Source organism: Poecilia reticulata, chromosome 9 (assembly GCF_904066995.2).
Source record: "Poecilia reticulata chromosome 9, P_reticulata-male-v2, whole genome shotgun sequence".
Taxonomy (NCBI): domain Eukaryota; kingdom Metazoa; phylum Chordata; class Actinopteri; order Cyprinodontiformes; family Poeciliidae; genus Poecilia; species Poecilia reticulata.
Window position 1 is genome coordinate 26,380,575 of NC_088838.1, and position 19,995 is coordinate 26,400,569.

General features: G+C 38.8%; 3 protein-coding genes across 3 annotated transcripts; all 3 read right to left on the minus strand.

Annotated features, from left to right (window-relative positions):
* Positions 1–1,083: 1,083 nt before the first annotated feature.
* LOC108166573 (granzyme K-like) lies at positions 1,084–4,285 on the minus strand. Its single transcript, XM_017306628.2, has 5 exons — positions 3,295–4,285; positions 3,039–3,180; positions 1,896–2,040; positions 1,543–1,818; positions 1,084–1,458 (listed from the first exon to the last, which is right to left on the minus strand). Exons 1-5 carry the CDS (start codon positions 3,353–3,355, stop codon positions 1,297–1,299), a joined length of 786 nt encoding a protein of 261 aa, XP_017162117.2. The 5' UTR covers positions 3,356–4,285; the 3' UTR covers positions 1,084–1,296.
* Positions 4,286–4,375: 90 nt separating this feature from the next.
* Positions 4,376–6,397, minus strand: LOC103469978 (granzyme A-like). The gene is made up of 5 exons (XM_008418073.3): positions 6,312–6,397; positions 6,053–6,194; positions 5,364–5,508; positions 4,771–5,040; positions 4,376–4,685 (listed from the first exon to the last, which is right to left on the minus strand). Exons 1-5 carry the CDS (start codon positions 6,373–6,375, stop codon positions 4,536–4,538), a joined length of 771 nt encoding a protein of 256 aa, XP_008416295.1. The 5' UTR covers positions 6,376–6,397; the 3' UTR covers positions 4,376–4,535.
* A 1,696-nt stretch (positions 6,398–8,093) lies between these two features.
* Positions 8,094–18,144, minus strand: LOC103469977 (uncharacterized). The gene is made up of 4 exons (XM_081610806.1): positions 17,748–18,144; positions 11,666–12,028; positions 10,899–11,207; positions 8,094–10,546 (listed from the first exon to the last, which is right to left on the minus strand). The coding sequence occupies exons 1-4, from the start codon at positions 17,791–17,793 to the stop codon at positions 10,431–10,433; spliced, it is 834 nt and encodes a 277-aa protein (XP_081466932.1). The 5' UTR covers positions 17,794–18,144; the 3' UTR covers positions 8,094–10,430.
* Positions 18,145–19,995: the final 1,851 nt, after the last annotated feature.

A 19,995-nucleotide genomic window follows, 5' to 3' on the forward strand; every position in this document is an offset into this window, starting at 1 on the left:
TCTTTGAAAGCACTGGAATTTGAATTTGATATTTCTGTCTATTTAGAATAATGCAGGTGTTTGTAAGAAAGCAGCATTTGTTTTATAGGAACTTTTACAGTCTTTAGCCAAATATTACCTCCTGAGCAAATTTATTGTACATTTATGTGTAAACTATTGTTTGCTGCTGCGTATTATTTTTGAAAATGTGCATGTTCACACTTCTCCGTTTCACCCTACTCCAACTGGCTTCAGTAAAGAGTCAACATAATCCCTCTTGTCTGTGGTCATTCTGGAGAGGAGTTTATCTGAATGTTCACTTCAACAAGGCGATGGAGGAGGAGGACATGACAACAGGAATTATAATTATTTGCAGAAAGTCTGCATGTTGCTAGATTTGTTTCATAGAGCATATCTAAAATATTCAAAAGAAAATGCAGCATGGGAAGCTGAAGCATACCTTGTCACGATGTTACTCGACACGCTACTGAGCGACAGTTGCAAAGCAGCCAATCCGTGAGTGCCATTTATTTTCTTGGACTCTGATTTGCTGCAGCATCAAGATTCTGCAGTAGCAGTAAGGAGGGTTTCTCCATGCATATCAATGCATAGTAAGGCAGGCCAGTTAGTGTTTGCACTATTAAAACAGGCAGATAGCATTTTTGGTTGAGGTCCCCAGTATTAGCTAATTTTAACATTTCTCAGGCAGCTTTGATCCCGAAGCCTACAAAACCAGTAGTCCACTGTATTTGATTTTGCTCACCAAATAAAGATGCTGACAACATTGCTACAGATGAAATCAAAGACTGTTTTTGTAATTCTATCACTGTCTTCCATGGTTAGTAACATGGAAAACCTGGTTTATCTGCTGTTTGTTACTAATAATAGCTCAAGTCAACATCTTTTTGCCATTGTTTTATCTTCAATCTTGATATATGTTTGAAATGTGGACCATTTGAACAGTATCACTTGTTTTCCGTCACCTTCAAGTCAAACCACAGAAATAGTAGTTAACTTTCTTTTGATCTTCATACAACCGGTTTTAGTTGTAGGTATAGCAGCATTCTAGCTGTAGCAGAAAGGAAAACACACACACAAAGGTCATTGGTATTGACTAATCTGACAGTACATGGCCAGAAATATAATATTTTATTCATTATTCTTTTAAACAGGTTTTCAGAAACTATTTTCAAGGTTTGATGTAACTCAGTCTTTTGTTCACTTGTCTGCACATACATCTTTCAGCATCATAATGCAAGTTAAATTCAAATGGAATCGTAAAAGTGCTTGAAAGAGTTAAACAGCAAGGATAAAAAACTAGGTTTTTTCACTTGTCTTCATTGTCTTCTTGACCCAGTTGAGGTTATCTTCAGTGAGGAAAGCGTATACTCCAGGTTTGTTTTGAATTCCACAGTCACGCCCAAAAGATGTAACTCCAACTAGTTCTTCATTGCACAATATGGGTCCTCCTGAATCTCCCTACAGAGAGAACAAGTATATAAAATGCATTTTAGGGAAACGGCAACATTTAAATTTGTGTCAGCGGCTCTTAGGCCCACTTACCTGACAAGTGTCAGCTTTGATTTTGCCATTCCACCCGGCGCATATCATGTTCTTAGTTATATAAGGAGCAAGATTGTAATAATCTTTTGAGTTGCATTTCATTCTGTCGATCACAGTCACATTGGTCGACATCAAAACATCTGACATAGTAGTTGCATCCGTTTTGGTTTTTCCCCATCCAGCCACCTTGCAGACTGAACCGGCTGCTGGCTCTTTGACAACTTTATTCAGATTGAGAGGTTTCACCCATTTGGTTTGCTTCACTGCTTTGTCCAGCTGGAAAAGAAAATATCACTTTTATTTTATATTAGAAACAATGTCAGCATATAAGATCACAAATTTTGTAAAGTTACCTTGAGCAACATGAGATCGTTGTTTTTTTCTTTGCTATCATAGCAAGGATGAGGAACACTTCTCTTCACCTTACGGATCTGCCTGAGCTGCTGTTCCTTCTTCTTTTCTTTGATGGAGTGCACCCCCAGCAACACAGTCTTAATCCTGGGAGAGAACAAAAACACAGTATGGTTAAACGTAATGTCAGACAGAACAGTCGGATATTTAGAAATCTTTTTAGTAAAGACATCTGGTTTCAACTGTTTATAACCTTTTCCTTTCTGAACAAGTCTATTAATATTCCACAGAAGGACTGATGAATTACAGATTATCCTTGATATTTTTTTCTTACAGCTGGAGAAGAAAAGCTTAAACCCACCTTGACTTTGCTCTCAAGTTTGAGTAATGAATGATAAAACTGTATGTCTTAAATATGTGTATACATAAAACAGGAAGTAACATATAATAAGAACATGTTAATGAGTCATAATCAGTATTCTGACTCTGACCTGGTTTTACATGTTGCTAAATCTCTCAAAACTTGTTCAATTGGAAAATGAAACTTAACACAAAGTGTTTGATAGAGGATGACAGTTTTCTGAATCTTTGTGGCTTTCGAGGTTTCTTGAAGCGAGAGACATTTGTACCTAAATATAAGACATCTTTTCCTTCCTTCACATGCTATGTGCTTAAATGTTGACTGTGTTATGCATGCAAACTTAGAAATACTTTAAGGTGTAGAAATACAACTTTACAAAAGACTGAGACATTTTTTTTATATTCTTATGAGCTGACCAGGCATTGCTCAGTCTGAATCATAGAACCATACTATCATCAAATCTGGTGGTGCATAGTTTTTAATGAAATCCCCTTTTTCGTCTACTTTTTTCCTGATTATACAAACAGAGCAACAAGCACTCCACACATGCAAAGCAAGAAAAAATGGCTTTCTGTTGCTATCTACTCAGGCCATCTACTCAGTTTGCTCTTGAATTGCACAGGGCACAACATCCAAAAGTGCAGAGCAATAGCTTCCTGTTACAAACTGGAAGTGCAAGAGAAAACAACATATGCACAAACAGCCAATGAAAAACTGGATTGTATTTTCTATTTCTAACCATTCTGAATCCTTACAAAATAAGAATAAAAAATATTGTTCTTACTTCTTGCAGTGTGCAGCAGTCAGAACCCATTTTGGATCAATTAATATTCCCCCACAGACTGGTGTGCTTAACTCCAGGAGAGCCATGTAGGGCAACGAGTGAGGCTCCACTTCTCTCCCGTTGATAATCTCAGAACCATGACCTGGCAATACATCCAGAAACAATTTTTGATGTGACAGGAGAAAGCTGAACCCTTAGCTAAGCAGAAATATTGCATTAATAAGAAAATGACAATATTTAAGAAAGTATTACTCACTGAATTTGATAAGAAACGAGGCAGAGAGAATGAAACCAATGAAATCCCTCAGAGAGAACATTTCCTCCTAACAGGGTGTTTGACGTGTTAAGACCCTCACAATGCTCAACCTGCTCTTTATGTGGTAGTCTCAAAGGATGTGGGTGGACCATGGAAATGTATGAATCGGCGAAATAGGTGTGATCATGAAATTATGTCAGATCTACCGCTTCTGAAGGGGTAATGTTTAGCACTTCTCATGGTGGCCAACAGCAGTGTGGTGGAGGTTTTTAATTTTATTGACATCACACAGTCCCTGAGAGGAAACAAGTGGCAACTTTTTCCAGACCTTACATGATTATTTATCAGAGATACTGTCAACTTGGAGAACTGCTCTTCCCGTTCCTACTGGCTGTTGATTGCTGATTCCTCCCACCTGTTGCTGCCTAAATAAACTCCTGCTCAACTCTCTTTCAGCGCAAGACTGTTGTCATCCACACCCTGCAAGGGATCAGTCCCTATCTGTGGATATAAGCAATAATGTGGGAAAAATTCTAGTTTTTGTCATGGAAATGGACACAAAACAGATTTTAAAACTATACCTAACTTATTAAAGCAGGTGTGAAGCTCTTTATTAAACTTTATTGCTGGAGAAAAGTACAAAGAAATGAAATGAACTTATTTTGCATTTTTATTGGAAAAACTGTTACCCTTGAGTACTGTGAAGGGTGTTGTTGCATTTTCAAGTTGTCTGATTCCTTGGGGTTGGTAGCTTCAACAGTTATGTTTTTGCCCACAAACTTAAGATAACAGCTTGTCAAACTGAGACTGAAACCAAAGTCATCTTCTGCTGTCTTAAAACAACCATCCACCAAAATGTTATATCTACTCATGTGAAGATCATTTTTAGATCTTTGCAATTCCATCAATTTTGGAAGTATATTTGCTGTGTTTAAACAGTTTGTTTGAGACGGTACAGCTACAGCTGTCATAGAAAACATCACGCTCAGAGGTTTTTGTATGTGGCTAATCTACTGGTACAGGGCCAGAAATATAATACTTTACTTTTTAATCCTTTAATAAAGTGATTTACACAAACAGGTTTTAAAGTTTGCTGTAACAAGCTAAAGCTCAGTTTTTATTTGTTCAATTGTTGCCTGCGCATACATCTTTAAGAAGCAAAATGTAAGTTGTATAACATAGGAGAGCAAGAAAAGTGTAATGAGTAAAACAGCAACATCAACCAAGGCTTATTGATTATCTCATTGGTTCACTGTCGTCTTGATCCAGTCAAGGTGATCTTCGGTGAGGAAAGCGTACACGCCAGGTTTGGTTTTGTATCCACACCCACGTCCAAAAGACGTAACTCCAACTACAGCTCCATCACACAGAATTGGCCCACCAGAATCCCCCTACAGAGAGAAGAAATATATAAAATGCAATACTGGGAAAATCACAGCATTTTAAATTTGTGTAAATGGCTGGTAGGTAATTTACCTGACAGGTGTCAGCTTGGATGTTCCCATTCCACCCAGCACAAATCATGTTGTCAGTTATGAGATGATTGTAAAAAGCCGGTGAGCTGCACTTCTTTCTGCCAACCACAGTCACATTGACTGACATCAAAACATCTGACAAGCGATTTGAATCCATGCTGGTTTTTCCCCATCCAGCCACCATACAGACTGAACCTTCTTCTGGGTCTTTGACAACTGTAGTCAGCTTGAGAGGTCTCACCCATTTGGTTCGCTTCACTGCCTTTTTCAGCTGGAAAGTAAAGATCACAATTACTGTATTTATATATATATATATATATATATATAGTTAAAAGTTTATTCAAATATTATTGAACAGTACATTTACAAAGTATAGTGAAAAGGACCGTTGAATTAACAATTTTATTAAAAGAAAGCAGAAAATAATTTAAAGGAAATGTTTCAAGGCATCAGTAAGTAAATAATAATAATCAAGTGAAAGTAAAGTTAATTGTGAAATATAAATATAAGTAGAGACTTAATCTTAAATATTTTCCCAATGCATGAAATTTTATGTTAACCAGACCAAATCATTCATTTGCAAAGCAAACTTACCTTGAGCAACATGAAGTCATTGTCAAAGGTTTTGTGATTAAAACTAGGGTGAGGAAAACTGCTCTTCACTTTAAAGACCTGCCTGTATGGTTTTTCCTTTTCCTTGTTCTTGATGGAGTGCACTCCCAACATCACAGTCTTCACGCTGAGAGAGCAATAACATAGTACCAGTAAGGAACTTAAGATCTAACAGATTAGAGCTTGCATAATAATGGGATATTGATGGTTTACTATGTAAATTTAGTTGTAAATTCAATATAACATTCTTTCTACTATTACTGCTGTATACCAAGACTGATGAATTACACATAATTTTTAATATTTTTTTCATCACAATTGGTATGGTTAAGTTGTAACCTACCCTATACTTTTGAGTAATGATGGATAAGTCCGTATTTATACAAAACTGATTAAAACTATTTTGCAGTCTTGTTTGTCAGACCAGCATGTTGTAGGTTCTATCTTTTCCTCTATCTCTTTTAGCCTCTTTTAACTGCTTGCACACACACGCTGCAGCTTACATAACCATGTCTAGATTTCCCTTATGGCACAACTAGCTGCTGCGGTAACTTAGAAATGTGCAGTATGAATACCAAAACCAGTCAATGTGGCAACAGATTATATTCCTTATTTTTATTTGAAATGCACGCCAAATGCATATAAATAAGAAAAATGAAAATTGTTCTTACCCTTCGCAGTGCGCAGCAGTCAGAACCCAATTGGAATTAATTAATGTTCCTCCGCAATCTGGTTTAAGAGAAGTCAGCAGAGCCATGAAAGGCAGGGAGTGTGGCTGCACTTCTTTCCCATTGATAATCTCAGAACCATGACCTAACACAGGAAGATATCCAGATACAATTCTTCACACAACAGCATCAAAATAGACCCTTGATTAGGGGAACAAATTATGAACAAGAGAATGATAGTATTTAGCAAGATATTACTCACTGGATTTGGCAATAAGGAAAAAGGCACCAAGGACGAAAGCAACATACCCCCTCAGGTATAACATTTTCTCCTGTCAGTGTCTTTGATCTGGAGACGTATGTGCCCTTCACTCTGCCCACCCTGCTTTTTATATGTTATCTCAAAGGATGTGGTCTGACCACTAAGATGCCTAATTAAGTAAAAAATATGTGATCATGAAATTGTGATTCTTTTGCCACACCCTGTATCAACAAAAGTTACCGCATGTGGAGCTCAGACCTTGCTGGGCTAATTTGAACTTTTCGGTCTCCTAGAAACCGTCCGAGCACAACCAGTTGGGATCCCTTTACAGTGTATGCCAGAAAATGACCACTCAAGTCCGAAATTAAAACTCAAATTGTTTCTAAGATGCAACAGAAAAAGACCTCTGGTTCTGATAAGATTTAATCCTTGAGATGAGGCCTGTGTGGCCACTGCACTTTCCTTCATTACCAATGGGTCTGTGTGGAGCCCACGCCATGGATATCTTACCAATGCATCAACCAGTGGTGGAGAAAGTACTCAAACAATGTACTTTAGTAAAAGTACAAGTAAACAGACCTAAATGTACTCTAGTAAAGCCATTGGCATCAACCAGGATCTATCTCGATATTGTGCCACCGTGACTATTAACCAATATGACCTTGGTGCAAAAGTTATGTGCATTCTCAATGCTGTCCAAAGACTGTGGCACTAAGGCAGCCATGATACAAAAACCCACCGTATTTATACGATTCTCCAGGAAACCATTGTTTAGACCACCAATGTTCTCAGAATAGGAGGCTGTTCATGTTCTTAATTCACTGTAACAAGACCCAATTTTTACAGTGAAAGTTTTTGTGGATTAAACTGCAGGAACACAGAGAGCTTTCTTGGAGAAACCAGAAATTGATCTCCTTATTGTGGTGGATTCCAGTACCTGGATTCCTGGTTCTATCTAAATTTTGATTTCACAGTCCATGATTTTCTTTTGGCTGCTTTGTTCCACTTGATTTCCTGGTTTGTTTCATTCAGTTTTGCCTTCTTTCTCCATCGAACCTTGTTTTCATGCCATGTCACTGTTACTGTATCTTGTCAGCAGCCCTTGGTGTCTTTTAGTGGCATTTCTTGCATTTGGCTTTTTGCTCAATGCTTTCCTCACCTCCATTTTTAGGTCCTCCTTAAAACTGAACTTGGCACTGTAGTACTTGGTAATATTTAACCTCTTGGAGCACTGCACTTGTCTGACTAAAGTGAAAGAATAACGAAAAGATAAACAAACAAAAAACATAAAATCCCTTATACATGAAGAGCTAATGAGACTAACTGTGGGTCATCTCAGCACAAACGAAATTTTTTTTGGTAGGGTGTTGATATTTTTGAATAGCAATACTTAATAAAAATAGTGATAATAATATCTTAGTCCATATTATGCAGTGCTGGGAAAAGGGGTGTGCCCTTATTTTGTGTATTTTTGTCACATTTCCAATAAATTCTAGAATTATTGATACCCTCGGAAGATTTATGTTAGAGCAGGCCTCTTGTGACATTCTGCACAAATGTGTCAAAATTACGCCACAGTGAGGTAAAATACTGAGTCCCTGTTACTTGATGACAGTTTCTGCTGTCAAGAGTGGCAGAGCCAGTTGTAGGGTTTAGGGGTCAATTCTTACATGGGGCAAAGGTGGTTTGCTGTATCACCTGAAACATCTAAGTGTAACAAAGATCAAATTTAAGACACTGTAGAGATTCTATTGTAATAAATGCACAAGAAAGACTACTATGCTCAGTCATCACTTTTATTCTTTATTCTTTGTTAGTAAGCAGTTCTAGAAAGCTTATTTTAAATTTCCCTTTCATATGAAATAGAGACATCTATGACATATCTATCCATACTTAAACCAAGATCTGTCCTGAATATGAGTAATTATAGAACTTCATTCTTACAAGTGCAAGAATATTAAAAACTTTGTGTTTGATTAATTGGCATAGACAATATTAATAGTTTTGGTCTTGTACAAATCTTAAGCTGCAAAATTCAAAAACAGAAGAACCAAATCAAATGCAAAATATTTCATTTAAAATAGCTGCAGAGAAAACATGCTGACATGATGCAACATCCTTTTTGTGAAACAAACATCTTGGCTAAAGGCAAACAATTAGAAAAACATTTCACTATCATTTAAAATAGAGACACTATTTTTCTGCCAAAGATTTTTTTGGCTTAGCCTGAAGCCAAAACCATGACCCAACTACATCTCAAACATTAGGTTATATTCATATATATGATATATATTTAACACATTAAATAAACTGCGAAACATAATTTCAACAGAAATACTCAGTTTTTAACAAAACGTCATAATAATTCTACATGAGCCATTTCTGGAGTCATTTAACTTTCTTCAGCGGCATATTCACCGTGGCACGATCACAAAACTGTAATCATACTGCTAATCCTCATCTGTCTTCAAAATCATGACACATTTAGTATGTTCAACTGAAATTCATCAGCAAATTTTAGTTTATCTGTTGCAAAATGTGACGGTGGGTCGTTCCGACATTGTGCTCAAGACATTCTAATGAACACAAGATCTCTTCTCTTCCACAAGATGGCCTGTCTGTGGAGACCTTGAGTTCTTGCTTCTTAATAGAGACACACAGATGGAGAATTTGATTGTGAGATTAAAGCTGTTTTTTTTCAAGAAATAATGAGCCCAGAGGGTTTATGTAAGGAAACCTCAGATGTATGATCTGAGCTGACATGTAGCTTATCTGTTCATGCACGGAGTTTGACCGATAGCCAGTAAACTAAACGGATTATATAAATATGAAACAGATCTTCATTAATGTGCATCTATGCAATGTACACAACAATGTAACACAAAACTAACATCTTGAAACTTTTCACAGTTTGAACAAAAAACAATTTAATGTCTCCTTAGGGCAGAGGTTCCCAAACTTTTTTTTCTGCGCCCCCCCAAGTGGTTTCCAAACTATTCCTAGGCCCCCCCTGTGGCTTACAAATAGCTGTCTGGTTGAACGATGTGTGTGAGCGAAGGGAGGGGGGAGTCTTAGAGACTCCCTGTTATACTGAGCCCCAGCTCCAGACTGGGGGGTGAATCAACTTTTTTTGGGGCAAAATGAATCGTAGCTGAACATAGACAACAACACCAGTAGCTTACAAGCTACTTGTTAACAAGCTTAAGGTGTTGTATTGACATTAGCTAGCTAGTCATCTTTTAGCTAACTTTACCTGCATCCAACTGCTTTACTCAATAGTCTGTTAGTTTGGTGGGAAAAACTGTGAAAGTTCTTTGCGTTTTGCTGCCATGTTTCTAACACACCTGCATAGCTCTGCACAGCAGCAGGTCTCCTTCACTGCCGCACGGGTGTAAACCCAGCGTATCGCTCATGTTGCGCTTATAGGCGGCTCGGAAAAACAGGTTACGGCATGTTAACAGATTAAACAGTTTTAACTGCTGATAAAAGTGACGGAAGACACAGATATGGGAAGTGCAGAAGCCCCTACTGTATCAAATTGGCAGAGGAATAACAGAGAGTTGGCCATTCTAAGGTAAAAACGCAGAGCATACAGCGTTCATGTTTTGTTTTTTTCCATCCAGACGACTTCCCGCGCTGCACAGTGGCGCAGTTGGTAGAGCTGTTGCCTTGCCTCTAGGTGTGAGTGTGTGTGTGCATGATTGTTTGTCCTGTGTGTCTCTGTGTTACCCTGTGACAGACTGGCAACCTGTCCAGGGTGACCCCGCCTCTCGCCCGGAACGTTAGCTGGAGATGGGCACCAGCAACCCTCCCGACCCCATTAAGGGACAATGGTGTCAAGAAAATGGATGGATGGATGGATGGATGGACGTCCCGCGGCGCCCCACCTAGGGGGCGCGACCCACAGTTTGGAAACCTCTGCCTTAGGGTCAAAGTAAAACTTTTTTATTGGTTGCTAAAATATGACATTTTCCAGTTTTTCTAACACACTTCTGTGTGGTAACAGTTCAGCAATCGTTGAATCCACTGACGATGTGTCTTGGACTCTCTCTGTGGATTTGAGATAAAATAATGTGTTATTAGCACATGAGTACTCAAATGCATATTTATAGACAGAAATCAAAACTTGCCTTTTTTCACAATGTGATAAATACACCAAAATGAAGAGGCCAACAAAACCAGACTAAATGAATTCGAAACGATGAAAAAGATTTTGTGAGTCTTATTAGATGTTGCTGTGGAAGAGAAAAGATGCACATCAGAATACATTTATTTTCATCCAAGGTACAGCATCTCTCAAAGGTATCTTGTATTTTATTTACTTACAAGGCCTTATCTAACTACTAAGCCCATCTTTCAAAGCAAGAAGAAGATTCTGAAATTAATGTACAGCTTTAGAACTCAAACAATGACAGAAAAGAGGATATACTCAAACATTTACCTTAGATTACCAATGGGGGCCATTTTAGCTGGATGAATTTTTTATGCACTGAAATGTTTGATTGTAATATGGCAAAATAACAAATCAGATTTGCATATTGACCTGCAACATCAATATTGTATTATTTCCCTTAAAATTCCTCCCACCTGTTTTAGCTTTTAACGTTGTAGGATTATCTTGAAGAATCCATTTCCTGTTGGTCCCATGGTCAAGATGAATAACCACAGCAGAAACGTATATGAAGTACTCTGTGGCTGCACTTAAGTTGGAGACGCTGATGCTCATAAGGGAGGAGCCATTGGTGTAGAAATAGGACAGCGTTTCACAAATGAAGCTGCATATTGTCACATTGTAATAGTGAGAAGTCGTCTGCATAAGTGCAGAGATGTTCCAGCTTAGATTCACGTGATCGATGTTCACAAAGTCCACAGACACTGATTGAGGGGAAACGGGCCCTGGAAGAGTTGGATCAAGATTTAATTAATGGGAAATTATTATGAGAAAAATAACATTTTATATATATACATATATATATATATATATATATATATATATATATATGTATATATATATAACTATTATTACAGTTATATATATAACTGTAATAATAGAGATAAATCAATCAGTCTACACAGCTCAGCTCTATAAGAAATCTGCCCATTTGTTCTCTCTTGGTGAAAACCTCCTGACCCATATATATATAATTATATATATATAACTATATATATATATAACTATATATATATATATATATATATATATATATATATATATATATATATATATATATATATATATATATATCAAACATTAAGTAAACCAGATAAAACTGTCTTTGTGATATGATTTTTTATGCAAGAAAAATTAATTGAGCAGGAATTATCAAAAGGTTCTTCAAAATAAAATTTCTTACCCTGACAAACGACCCTGTGCTGCTCATTACAATAACGAGCCAGTAGCTTGTCCTTTTCTTCAAACATGGCCTCCAAGCTTACACAGTGGCCCTCATGGTTGTAGTTGTACCAGTGAGTGAGTCTCAGCTGTTCCCCATCGGTCCACTCCCAGCCACTGCTCTTCTTATGGAGACCAAGCCAAAAGCTGGCGTTGTTTGTGGGGATGGCACTGAGGAGAGCAGAGTATTCCTCCTCTGTGTTCAAAACAGCAAGGTCCACAAAGTGGCTCTGACAGTACTCACGACCTTTGACCCAGGGCATGGGTTTTTGGGGGAAGAAGTAACGTGACGAGATCTGGCCTGTTGCTAGACTGCGGCATACCACTAAAACAAAAGATAAAGCAGAAAAAACTACTTTCTGATGTGTATGATATCTTTAACATAATGGAATTTATAGTGATCTCTAATCAAGCAAAGACAAATTGAAATGAACAAAGAAAAACCACAAACAGCCACAAAAAGAATGTCAAAATTACAAGAAAGGCTCTCAGATCAGTTATGGAATTGCACCAAAAGATTTTGAACCCAAAAATGTGAAGTGTTGGGTTGTTTGAGTTGGTTTTTGGATTTTGTTCATTTCTGTGTTTCTTGGTTCATCTTTCTTGATTAGATCAGCAAAACCTTTTGTTTTACTTTGGTCACTTCTTACGTGTCTAGTTATTCCTTGTTTCTCTAGTTTTATTTTGTTTCTTAGGTCTAGTTATTCTGTAGTGTTAAGATTTATTTCCTAATCCTCTGTGCACTCTCCTTTGTCCCCTGTGCATCTTTCTCTCTCTCCGTTCTCCTCAGTCTGCCTTCTGCTTCCTTCCCTCACAGCTGCAATAACTAGCTAATCAGCCCAGTTCCATTGTCTCGGCATTCAACCTCCCAGTACGTAAGCACCTCTTTCTCAGACATTCCTTCTTCTGTTAAATCTCAATACTATTCTTGTTACTTCTCTTGTTTCACTGTACTCTCCTTGTGTCTCTTTCTGGATGTTCTTTGGATGTATTATTTTGTCTTTCGTTTTTGCGGTTTTTGTAAGTTTTTTCATTTCATTTAAAAAAAAATTTTTTTTCCATCATCATCTCGACAGCTCTGATTCTGCATTTGGGTTAATCACCAACCACCAACCATAATTATGCAAGCTTTTCTTTCTGCTCGAGTTACAGTCTATGTTGCTGCTGACAGACAATGCACATGTGCAACTGAAGAGCCTATTTTTTAAACAATCAGTAATGCTAAACAGTCTATAACGTATTCATGGTGGCAAGAGTTGCCTTAGTGCCTAAGTGTTTTCTTCTGCACTGATATACTACATTAGAAACAGTCTGTATTTTTCAATGTTCATTTTTGACAACATATTCTGACATGTTCTGTAGCACATCCCTTGGGTCATGAGTAGTCCTATATGCCTATTTCTAAAAACTGCACAGTATTTTCTATTTTAGTTTTTTACAATATGTCATCATTATTATCATTATTATTGATAATCTTCTTTCTTTATTGTTTTTAACACTTTAAGAACTTTTTGTGTGAACCTTCATGTCTGTCTCTGCTGTAACTCTTGAATTTCCCTTTTGAGGGACAACAAAGGCTGTTTCTATTCTATTTTATTCTCAGAAACTGCATTGCAAAAAGCAACACATTTTGAAGTACTATATCAGTCAATGGATGTGGCACAACTTTAACGGTAATGGCATAGGCGTAGGAAGCGGGGGCGACGGGGGGGACATGTCCCCCCCAATATTGGAGACAGTCACATTCGTCCCCCCCAATAATTTCACCGCAGTTGCGAAGAATTTTTAAATCTTCAACTCGCATGCTTTTATTTTGAAGGCGCACAACAGCGCATTCAGCAGAGCACTTCCTCCCCCTCCCCTCCCCCCTCTGAAGGGCTCAGAGTAAAGGCAGCAGCAGACAGAGTCAGAGAAACTCCGTTTGAATGAGGTAAACTGTCAAGAATGTTGCCATGAATGTCGCTAGTTTATAACATCTTGTTGTTAGTTTACTTTTATATATAGAACTAAATCTTTTTGGTTAAGCGGTTTTAATTCTGAGATCGTCACATGTTCAAAATTTTACTGCTGTTTAAAAGTTAGCTAGTCTAGTCACAATGATTTAGAATGAGACTGAAACAGCAGCGAAATGAGCCTTTTTATTATTTAAAGTGAGCAAAACCTGATCATACTGACCACTTAATTTGTATTTATATATTATTATTATATTGTGGCGGATACAATGTATATATTTCACACCAGAATGTATGCTTTTATTTTGAAGGAGAGAAGGTGAGGTGTGAAGTGACCAACGGTGGTTGGTTCAATTTTTGGTTTTTTGTTGGAAGACATTGAGAATTAAACAAGACTCAAATCTTTTTCGTCTTTTTCTGCTGACTTCCACATTGGTGACCCCGAACATCTGCAAACATCTGGACATGTTTTTTAACAAAACCTCACATTCAGGACTTTTCTGCCCGCCTGGCTGGAGCAACCGTGTTCTCTAAGGTGGACTTGGTGCGAGGCTACCATCAGGTTCCAGTCCATCCCTTAGATGTACCCAAAACCGCAGTTATCACGCCTTTTGGTCTTTTTGAGTTTTTACGGATGCCCTTTGGTCTTAAAGGCGCAGCGCAGACTTTCCAGCGGCTTATGGATTCGGTCCTGCAGGGTATGCCATTTTTGTTTGTCTATTTGGACGACATATTGGTGGCTAGTCCCTCTGCGGAAGAACACATGGTGCACCTTCGGCAGCTGTTTGTTAGGCTCAGTGAACATGGCCTGATCGTGAACCCAGCTAAATGCCAATTTGGACTGCCTGCTGTTGAGTTTCTGGGACACAAAGTGTCTTCTCAAGGGGCGGTTCCCCTGCCTGCAAAGGTTGAAGCAGTTTCCGATTTTCCCCGCCCTCCATCAGTGAAGCCCCTGCAGGAGTTTTTGGGTATGATTAACTTTTATAACCGTTTCATCCCACGGGCAGCTCACCTCATGCACCCCTTGTATGAAGCACTTAGAGGCAAAAAAGGGGACCAGCAGATTTAGTGGACCCCCGAGAGGGTGCAGGCATTCGATGATGCCAAGAAGGCCTTGGCTAATGCTACGCTTTTGGCCCATCCATCTCCAGTTGCTCCTGTGGCTCTAACAACTGACGCCTCTGATTATGCAGTTGGGGCAGTTTGTGAGCAATGGGTAGATGGTGCCTGGCAACCCCTCGCTTTTTTTAGCAGGAAACTCCGGGATGCTGAAAAAAAATATAGCACCTTTGACAGGGAACTGCTTGCCCTTTTTCTGGCAACACGCCATTTCCGCTTCATGTTGGAGGGCAGGGACTTTACTGCTTTTGTTGACCACAAGCCTCTCACTTTTGCTATGACAAAAGTTTCTGAACCGTGGTCGGCTCGGCAACAGTGGCATTTATCTGCCATTTCAGAGTTCACTACTGACATTCAGCATGTAGCTGGCAAGAATAATCTGGTGGCTGACTGTCTGTCCAGACCAAGGGTTGCTTCTGTGCATTTAGGTGTGGACTACCTCGCCATGGCCACAGACCAACTGACCGACCCAGATATTCTGGCCTTTAAAGCAGCTGAATCCAGCTTGCATTTAGAGGAGGTCTCCTTTCATGAGTGTGGCACAACCCTTCTTTGCGATGTCTCGACTGGCAAACCTCGGCCTTTGGTCCCTTCTAGTTGGCGTCAGCGGGTTTTTGAGGCAGTTCATTCCCTTTCACACCCGGGCGTCAAAGCTTCTGTTAAACTGGTAGGGGCAAAGTTTGTGTGGCCGGGACTCCGTAAAGATGTACGGACATGGGCGGTTTCCTGTTTGGCTTGCCAGCGTGCCAAGGTCCAACGGCATACTAAGGCTCCACTGGAGCACTTTCCTGTTCCGCAATGGAAGTTTGAACATGTGCATGTGGACTTAGTGGGGCCGCTTCCACCTTCCGGAGGTTTTACCTATCTCCTTACGATGGTCCATTCCATGTTTTGGAGAGGGGACCTAAAGATTTTTTGGTGGAGTTGGGGGGTAATCAGGAGAGTATTTCTGTGGACTGTCTGAAGCCAGCTCACGTTACCAGGGGACCCAGTTGAGTTGGCTCAACCACCGCGCCGTGGTCGTCCCCCAGTGTCTTTACCCACTCTTCCAGGCCCTTCCCTAACAGCTGATTTGTTCCCCTCAGGTGGACAGTTCAGTAACAGACGATCTGGAGAGTTTTTTTCACTTTCAACCCCTGTTCCGGTGAAGAGAAGCCGTGGTGACCGACTTATTAAGCTCCCTAGCCGTTACCGTTAGGTAGTTCAATTGTTTTGTTTGTCACTGCTGTTTAGTTTTTCCGTTGTGTGTCTGTTTTCTTTATATACTTGTAATGTTGTTTTGCATGTTATGGGTTTTTGTGTTTGTGACATTCTGTGTGTTCAGGGGGGGCCTGTGTGGCGGATACAATGTATATATTTCACACCAGAATGTATGCTTTTATTTTGAAGGAGAGAAGGTGAGGTGTGAAGTGACCAACGGTTGTGGTTGATTCGATTTTTGGTTTTTTGTTGGAAGACATTGAGAATTAAACAAGACTCAAATCTTTTTCGTCTTTTTCTGCTGACTTCCACAATATTATATTATTTAGATATTTAGGAGAACAGCAGTGCTAGAATGATGAAGAAAGGTGAAGAAGCTCTGGTGAGGTCTTAATTTAGTTTATTGAAATATGTATTAACTGTTTTTAATTTTTAAATAGACTAAACTATTTTATTATGATAGGAGCAGGTCAGGGAAGACATAGGAGAGTCAGGTGGAGTTTCAGAGTGTGAAGACATAAAAATTATATAAATTTTAATAAAACCAGAAAGGAAAACAGGTGAAGACTGATGTCAGGTTGATTTCTTTCAACGTTTCAATATTTTGTTCATTATTTCCACACTATAAGGGTAATGGTTAGGAGACAATAAGAAAAGTGCTTGAGGAGAGGTTTAAAAATAAATTAGTGAAAATTTTTGCTACACAGTAAATAAAGTTGAGATGTATAATAATGTATACATCTGAAAATGAAGTCGTTTAAATTCTCATTCTGTATGATAAAAACATACTTTTTATATTTAGTTCACATTCTGATCCTGTAAATTACTGTAGTGTCTGTTGTAAATCCATGAATCCATGCAGGAACATCAGGCTGCAGAGTGTCAGAGGGAGACAGAGACAGAAACACATATCCGTAGATATTTCAGTTAAATGTTTCTGGCTGAAAATGACAGGAAAAAAAAACATTTAGGTTTTTTGCTTCAGTGTTTTTATGGATCATGTTTGGTAAGTTACTGAATGCAGGGCTGGAAATGAGACCGAGTTAACAGTGAGGAGCTAAAGGTCTGTTAGACGTGAAAAGTATAATTTTTATTTATTTTGTAGATCAAACTGTTGCACTGATGTAGAGAGTTGTTCAAGAAGAACCAAACTTGTTTTTTAGATTTTATTTTTGTTGGTCAAACTGCTGTATTGAGTTTAAAACTGCCGAGTCCTATTTTATGAGCTGTTTTTTACTTTGGTTTTAGAAAGAAGTAGAACCAGTTCAATTACCAGTCAATTTATATCAATGCATTTTGACCAATAATCAAATGTCTTTTGACCAATAAGATATACCAGAATCTGGTAGCGGCAGCCTGTCTGTGCTACCAGAGTATTTATCTTGCTAGTTGTGAGGCAAATTCTAAAGTGAGTGTTCATCCTGGAATGATGGTCATTATACTATGCATAACTTTAATCTGATTATTGGATTGTAAATAATAACATGTTAGAATACTTGTTACTGAAACAAGGGTCAGATTAGAGTAACGCATTACTGATGCCATAATTGTTTGACATTTCTGCTCAAGCTATTTACTGATCTGTCAGGTTTCCGATATGCGTCCCCCCCAATGACAGACTGGTTCCTACACCCTTGGGTAATGGTATTCTCACTACATAAAATACATTTTAAAGAAAGAAGTTTCTAATTACACCTGGTAAATACAATGCTAAATAGTCTGTCAGGTGGATTACATTACATTTCTGAACAAAGTAAAGAAAGTTGTTGTTACCCAGAACAGCCAGTTGCTGCAGTATCTGCATCTCATTGGGAAACATACAGGTGTATCCGTATGCTTTCCCACAAGGTGATATGCGCCACTTGCCTCCTAATCCCAACAGCTCCACGCGTGTTGTCTAGTAATCCACTATCAGATCTGCTCCTGCTCTCTCCTTCTCCTTTTATAAAAGCAGGTCATGCAGGATTGATTACGGCAAGAGGAGTGTCCTACTACCATCCGATGATCCCACAGGTGGGCTGACGAATCGCGTGACTTTTTTTTTTTTTTACTTGTCCGCAAGAGGCTTTAATCCTTCGAAAACAATCCCACATGCAAGTTTTGCACTAAATGTTATGGTTTTACAGCTATTTAAAAACAACTGATGAGATTTAAAGGTCCTTAGAACATGTAAAACACTCTTCATAAACAACCAATTTAGTTGTTCTGGCCGGACATGTTCGGTATCACGTGACACAAGACACTGACCTTTCAAGACATCAGGTGATCGTCTTTGTAAATTCACCCCCGGGTCGAAATTTTACCTGCGTAATGTGACCCCCTCCGACATAGACATGAATACGTAGAGCAGTGGTCCCCAAACTTTTTCCTGGGAGGGCCACATAACTCTTCCTTTCTCTGCTGGGGAGCCGGAGTCGGTTTGTAACAGAAAAAGTGTGACGATTGCAGGAGTTTGTAAATGTAAAAATGTATTGTTTTCCAGAAAGCACAACCAAATAACCCTTTCTGGGTTCTTCACAGAACAAAAGTCAGGAAATTAATAACACTATTAATGGAATAAATAATAACCAAATAACCCTCTCTGGGTTCTTCACAGAAAAAAATCCAGGAAGGATTATAATCCGTATTTTCCTAACTATGAGCCACACCGGACTATAAACCACAACCTCCAATTTTTTTTTTAAACCAGTAAACATACACATATAAGCTGCAGATATCTCTGCCGCTCCAGGTTTTCCACAGCGATGCAGCAGCAGCAGAGGGGGGCGGAAACCCAAAATTTGAGTCATAACAGGTCAATTGAATATCACATTTATTACGGTTGAAAAAGAAAAAGTTGCCAAGTTTAGATTTAACTGAACTGATTACGGTCGTTTCCGAATGGTAACTGTAACAGTAAAAGTGCTGATCCTTCGTGTTGCTACTAGCATGTGCTAAATGAAAATGGGCCCTTTCTTCTTCTTCAGATTTCAACGGCAGCTTGCATCCATTATTGTTGCACTACTGCCATCTACTGGATCCTAATATCTATACCTCAAATTCTCATAATGATTCCAGTATTATTTAAAAATCTGTTTAATAGCATTTCCCCTCAATGCTATTTAACTGATCAACAACATTCTCAAATTTCAATTCCCTATTAAAACCTAATTCCGTTTTAATGGGCGCTTTCTTCTTTGATTTCCAATTTTGACTTCCAATGATTCACTTTGTAATGGACTCGCTATGGTGTCTTGTACCAAAACTAACCATCAGCCAAACTCCTTTCACACGAGTCAGGATTAATTAGTTCTTCCTTTATTTCCACGTAGAATGGAGTGAAACTGTCAAAACACAAACACCTCAGGATTAGCTCAGAGCAGCTTACAGAAGTGTTTTACATTCAGTTACATACATTAGAAGTACAACTGATACAACAGCTACCTCAGAATGCTATGAGCGGCAATGCTATGTAACGACCTGAGAAATCTTAGCAGCCTGCTAGTTAGCAATGACGTAGCACATAATCAAATCGCCCGCAGGTATTTCCAAAACTAATTCAATAAACAAGTTACTTCTTTTATCATATGTTAACGTAAAGGCTCGTTTTGAAGTATAAGCTGCTACTTACAAGCATTGCTTAGAAGAACTCGACCTGGAATGCGGCGTTCATAACACACACGTGTGTTCATCTGCTCTACCGCTATCAAACAACCGCACTGATTAAATAACATAAAAGTCAAGCAGTTGCCTAAAAGTCCAACAGATGGCAGCAATGCACCATGCAAAACAAAACACCCACAGTTTACAGGACACACTTCCTGATAAAGAGCCCCCTGGTGGTTGAAGAAAAATCCACATATAAACTGGAAAAATACGGTATATGAAAAAAAAAATCTGAATTCTCTCTGGTATTTTTCAGGAGGCCGGACCAAATGTGGAGGCGGGCCGGATTCGGCCCGCGGGCCGTAGTTTGGGGACCCCTGATGTAGAGCCTCATGGACCTTACCAAGCTCCGCCCAGAAAAGCCCCTCGAAAGTCC

Bases quoted from the DNA above. Each gene is read 5' to 3' on its own strand.
- LOC108166573 (XM_017306628.2), bottom strand. From the start codon at position 3,355: ATGTTCTCTCTGAGGGATTTCATTGGTTTCATTCTCTCTGCCTCGTTT. The intron at 2,041-3,038 runs GTAAGAACAATA...GTTCTCTCCCAG, and splicing joins ACTGCTGCACACTGCAAGAA to GATTAAGACTGTGTTGCTGG. The intron at 1,819-1,895 runs GTAACTTTACAA...TTTCTTTTCCAG, and splicing joins ACGATCTCATGTTGCTCAAG to CTGGACAAAGCAGTGAAGCA.
- LOC103469978 (XM_008418073.3), bottom strand. From the start codon at position 6,375: ATGTTATACCTGAGGGGGTATGTTGCTTTCGTCCTTGGTGCCTTTTTC. The intron at 5,509-6,052 runs GTAAGAACAATT...TTGCTCTCTCAG, and splicing joins ACTGCTGCGCACTGCGAAGG to CGTGAAGACTGTGATGTTGG. The intron at 4,686-4,770 runs GTAAATTACCTA...TTCTCTCTGTAG, and splicing joins TCCAAGCTGACACCTGTCAG to GGGGATTCTGGTGGGCCAAT.
- LOC103469977 (XM_081610806.1), bottom strand. From the start codon at position 17,793: ATGTTTCCCAATGAGATGCAGATACTGCAGCAACTGGCTGTTCTGG. The intron at 12,029-17,747 runs GTAACAACAACT...CTTTTGTTTTAG, and splicing joins GCAGCAACTGGCTGTTCTGG to TGGTATGCCGCAGTCTAGCA. The intron at 11,208-11,665 runs GTAAGAAATTTT...CAACTCTTCCAG, and splicing joins GCACAGGGTCGTTTGTCAGG to GGCCCGTTTCCCCTCAATCA.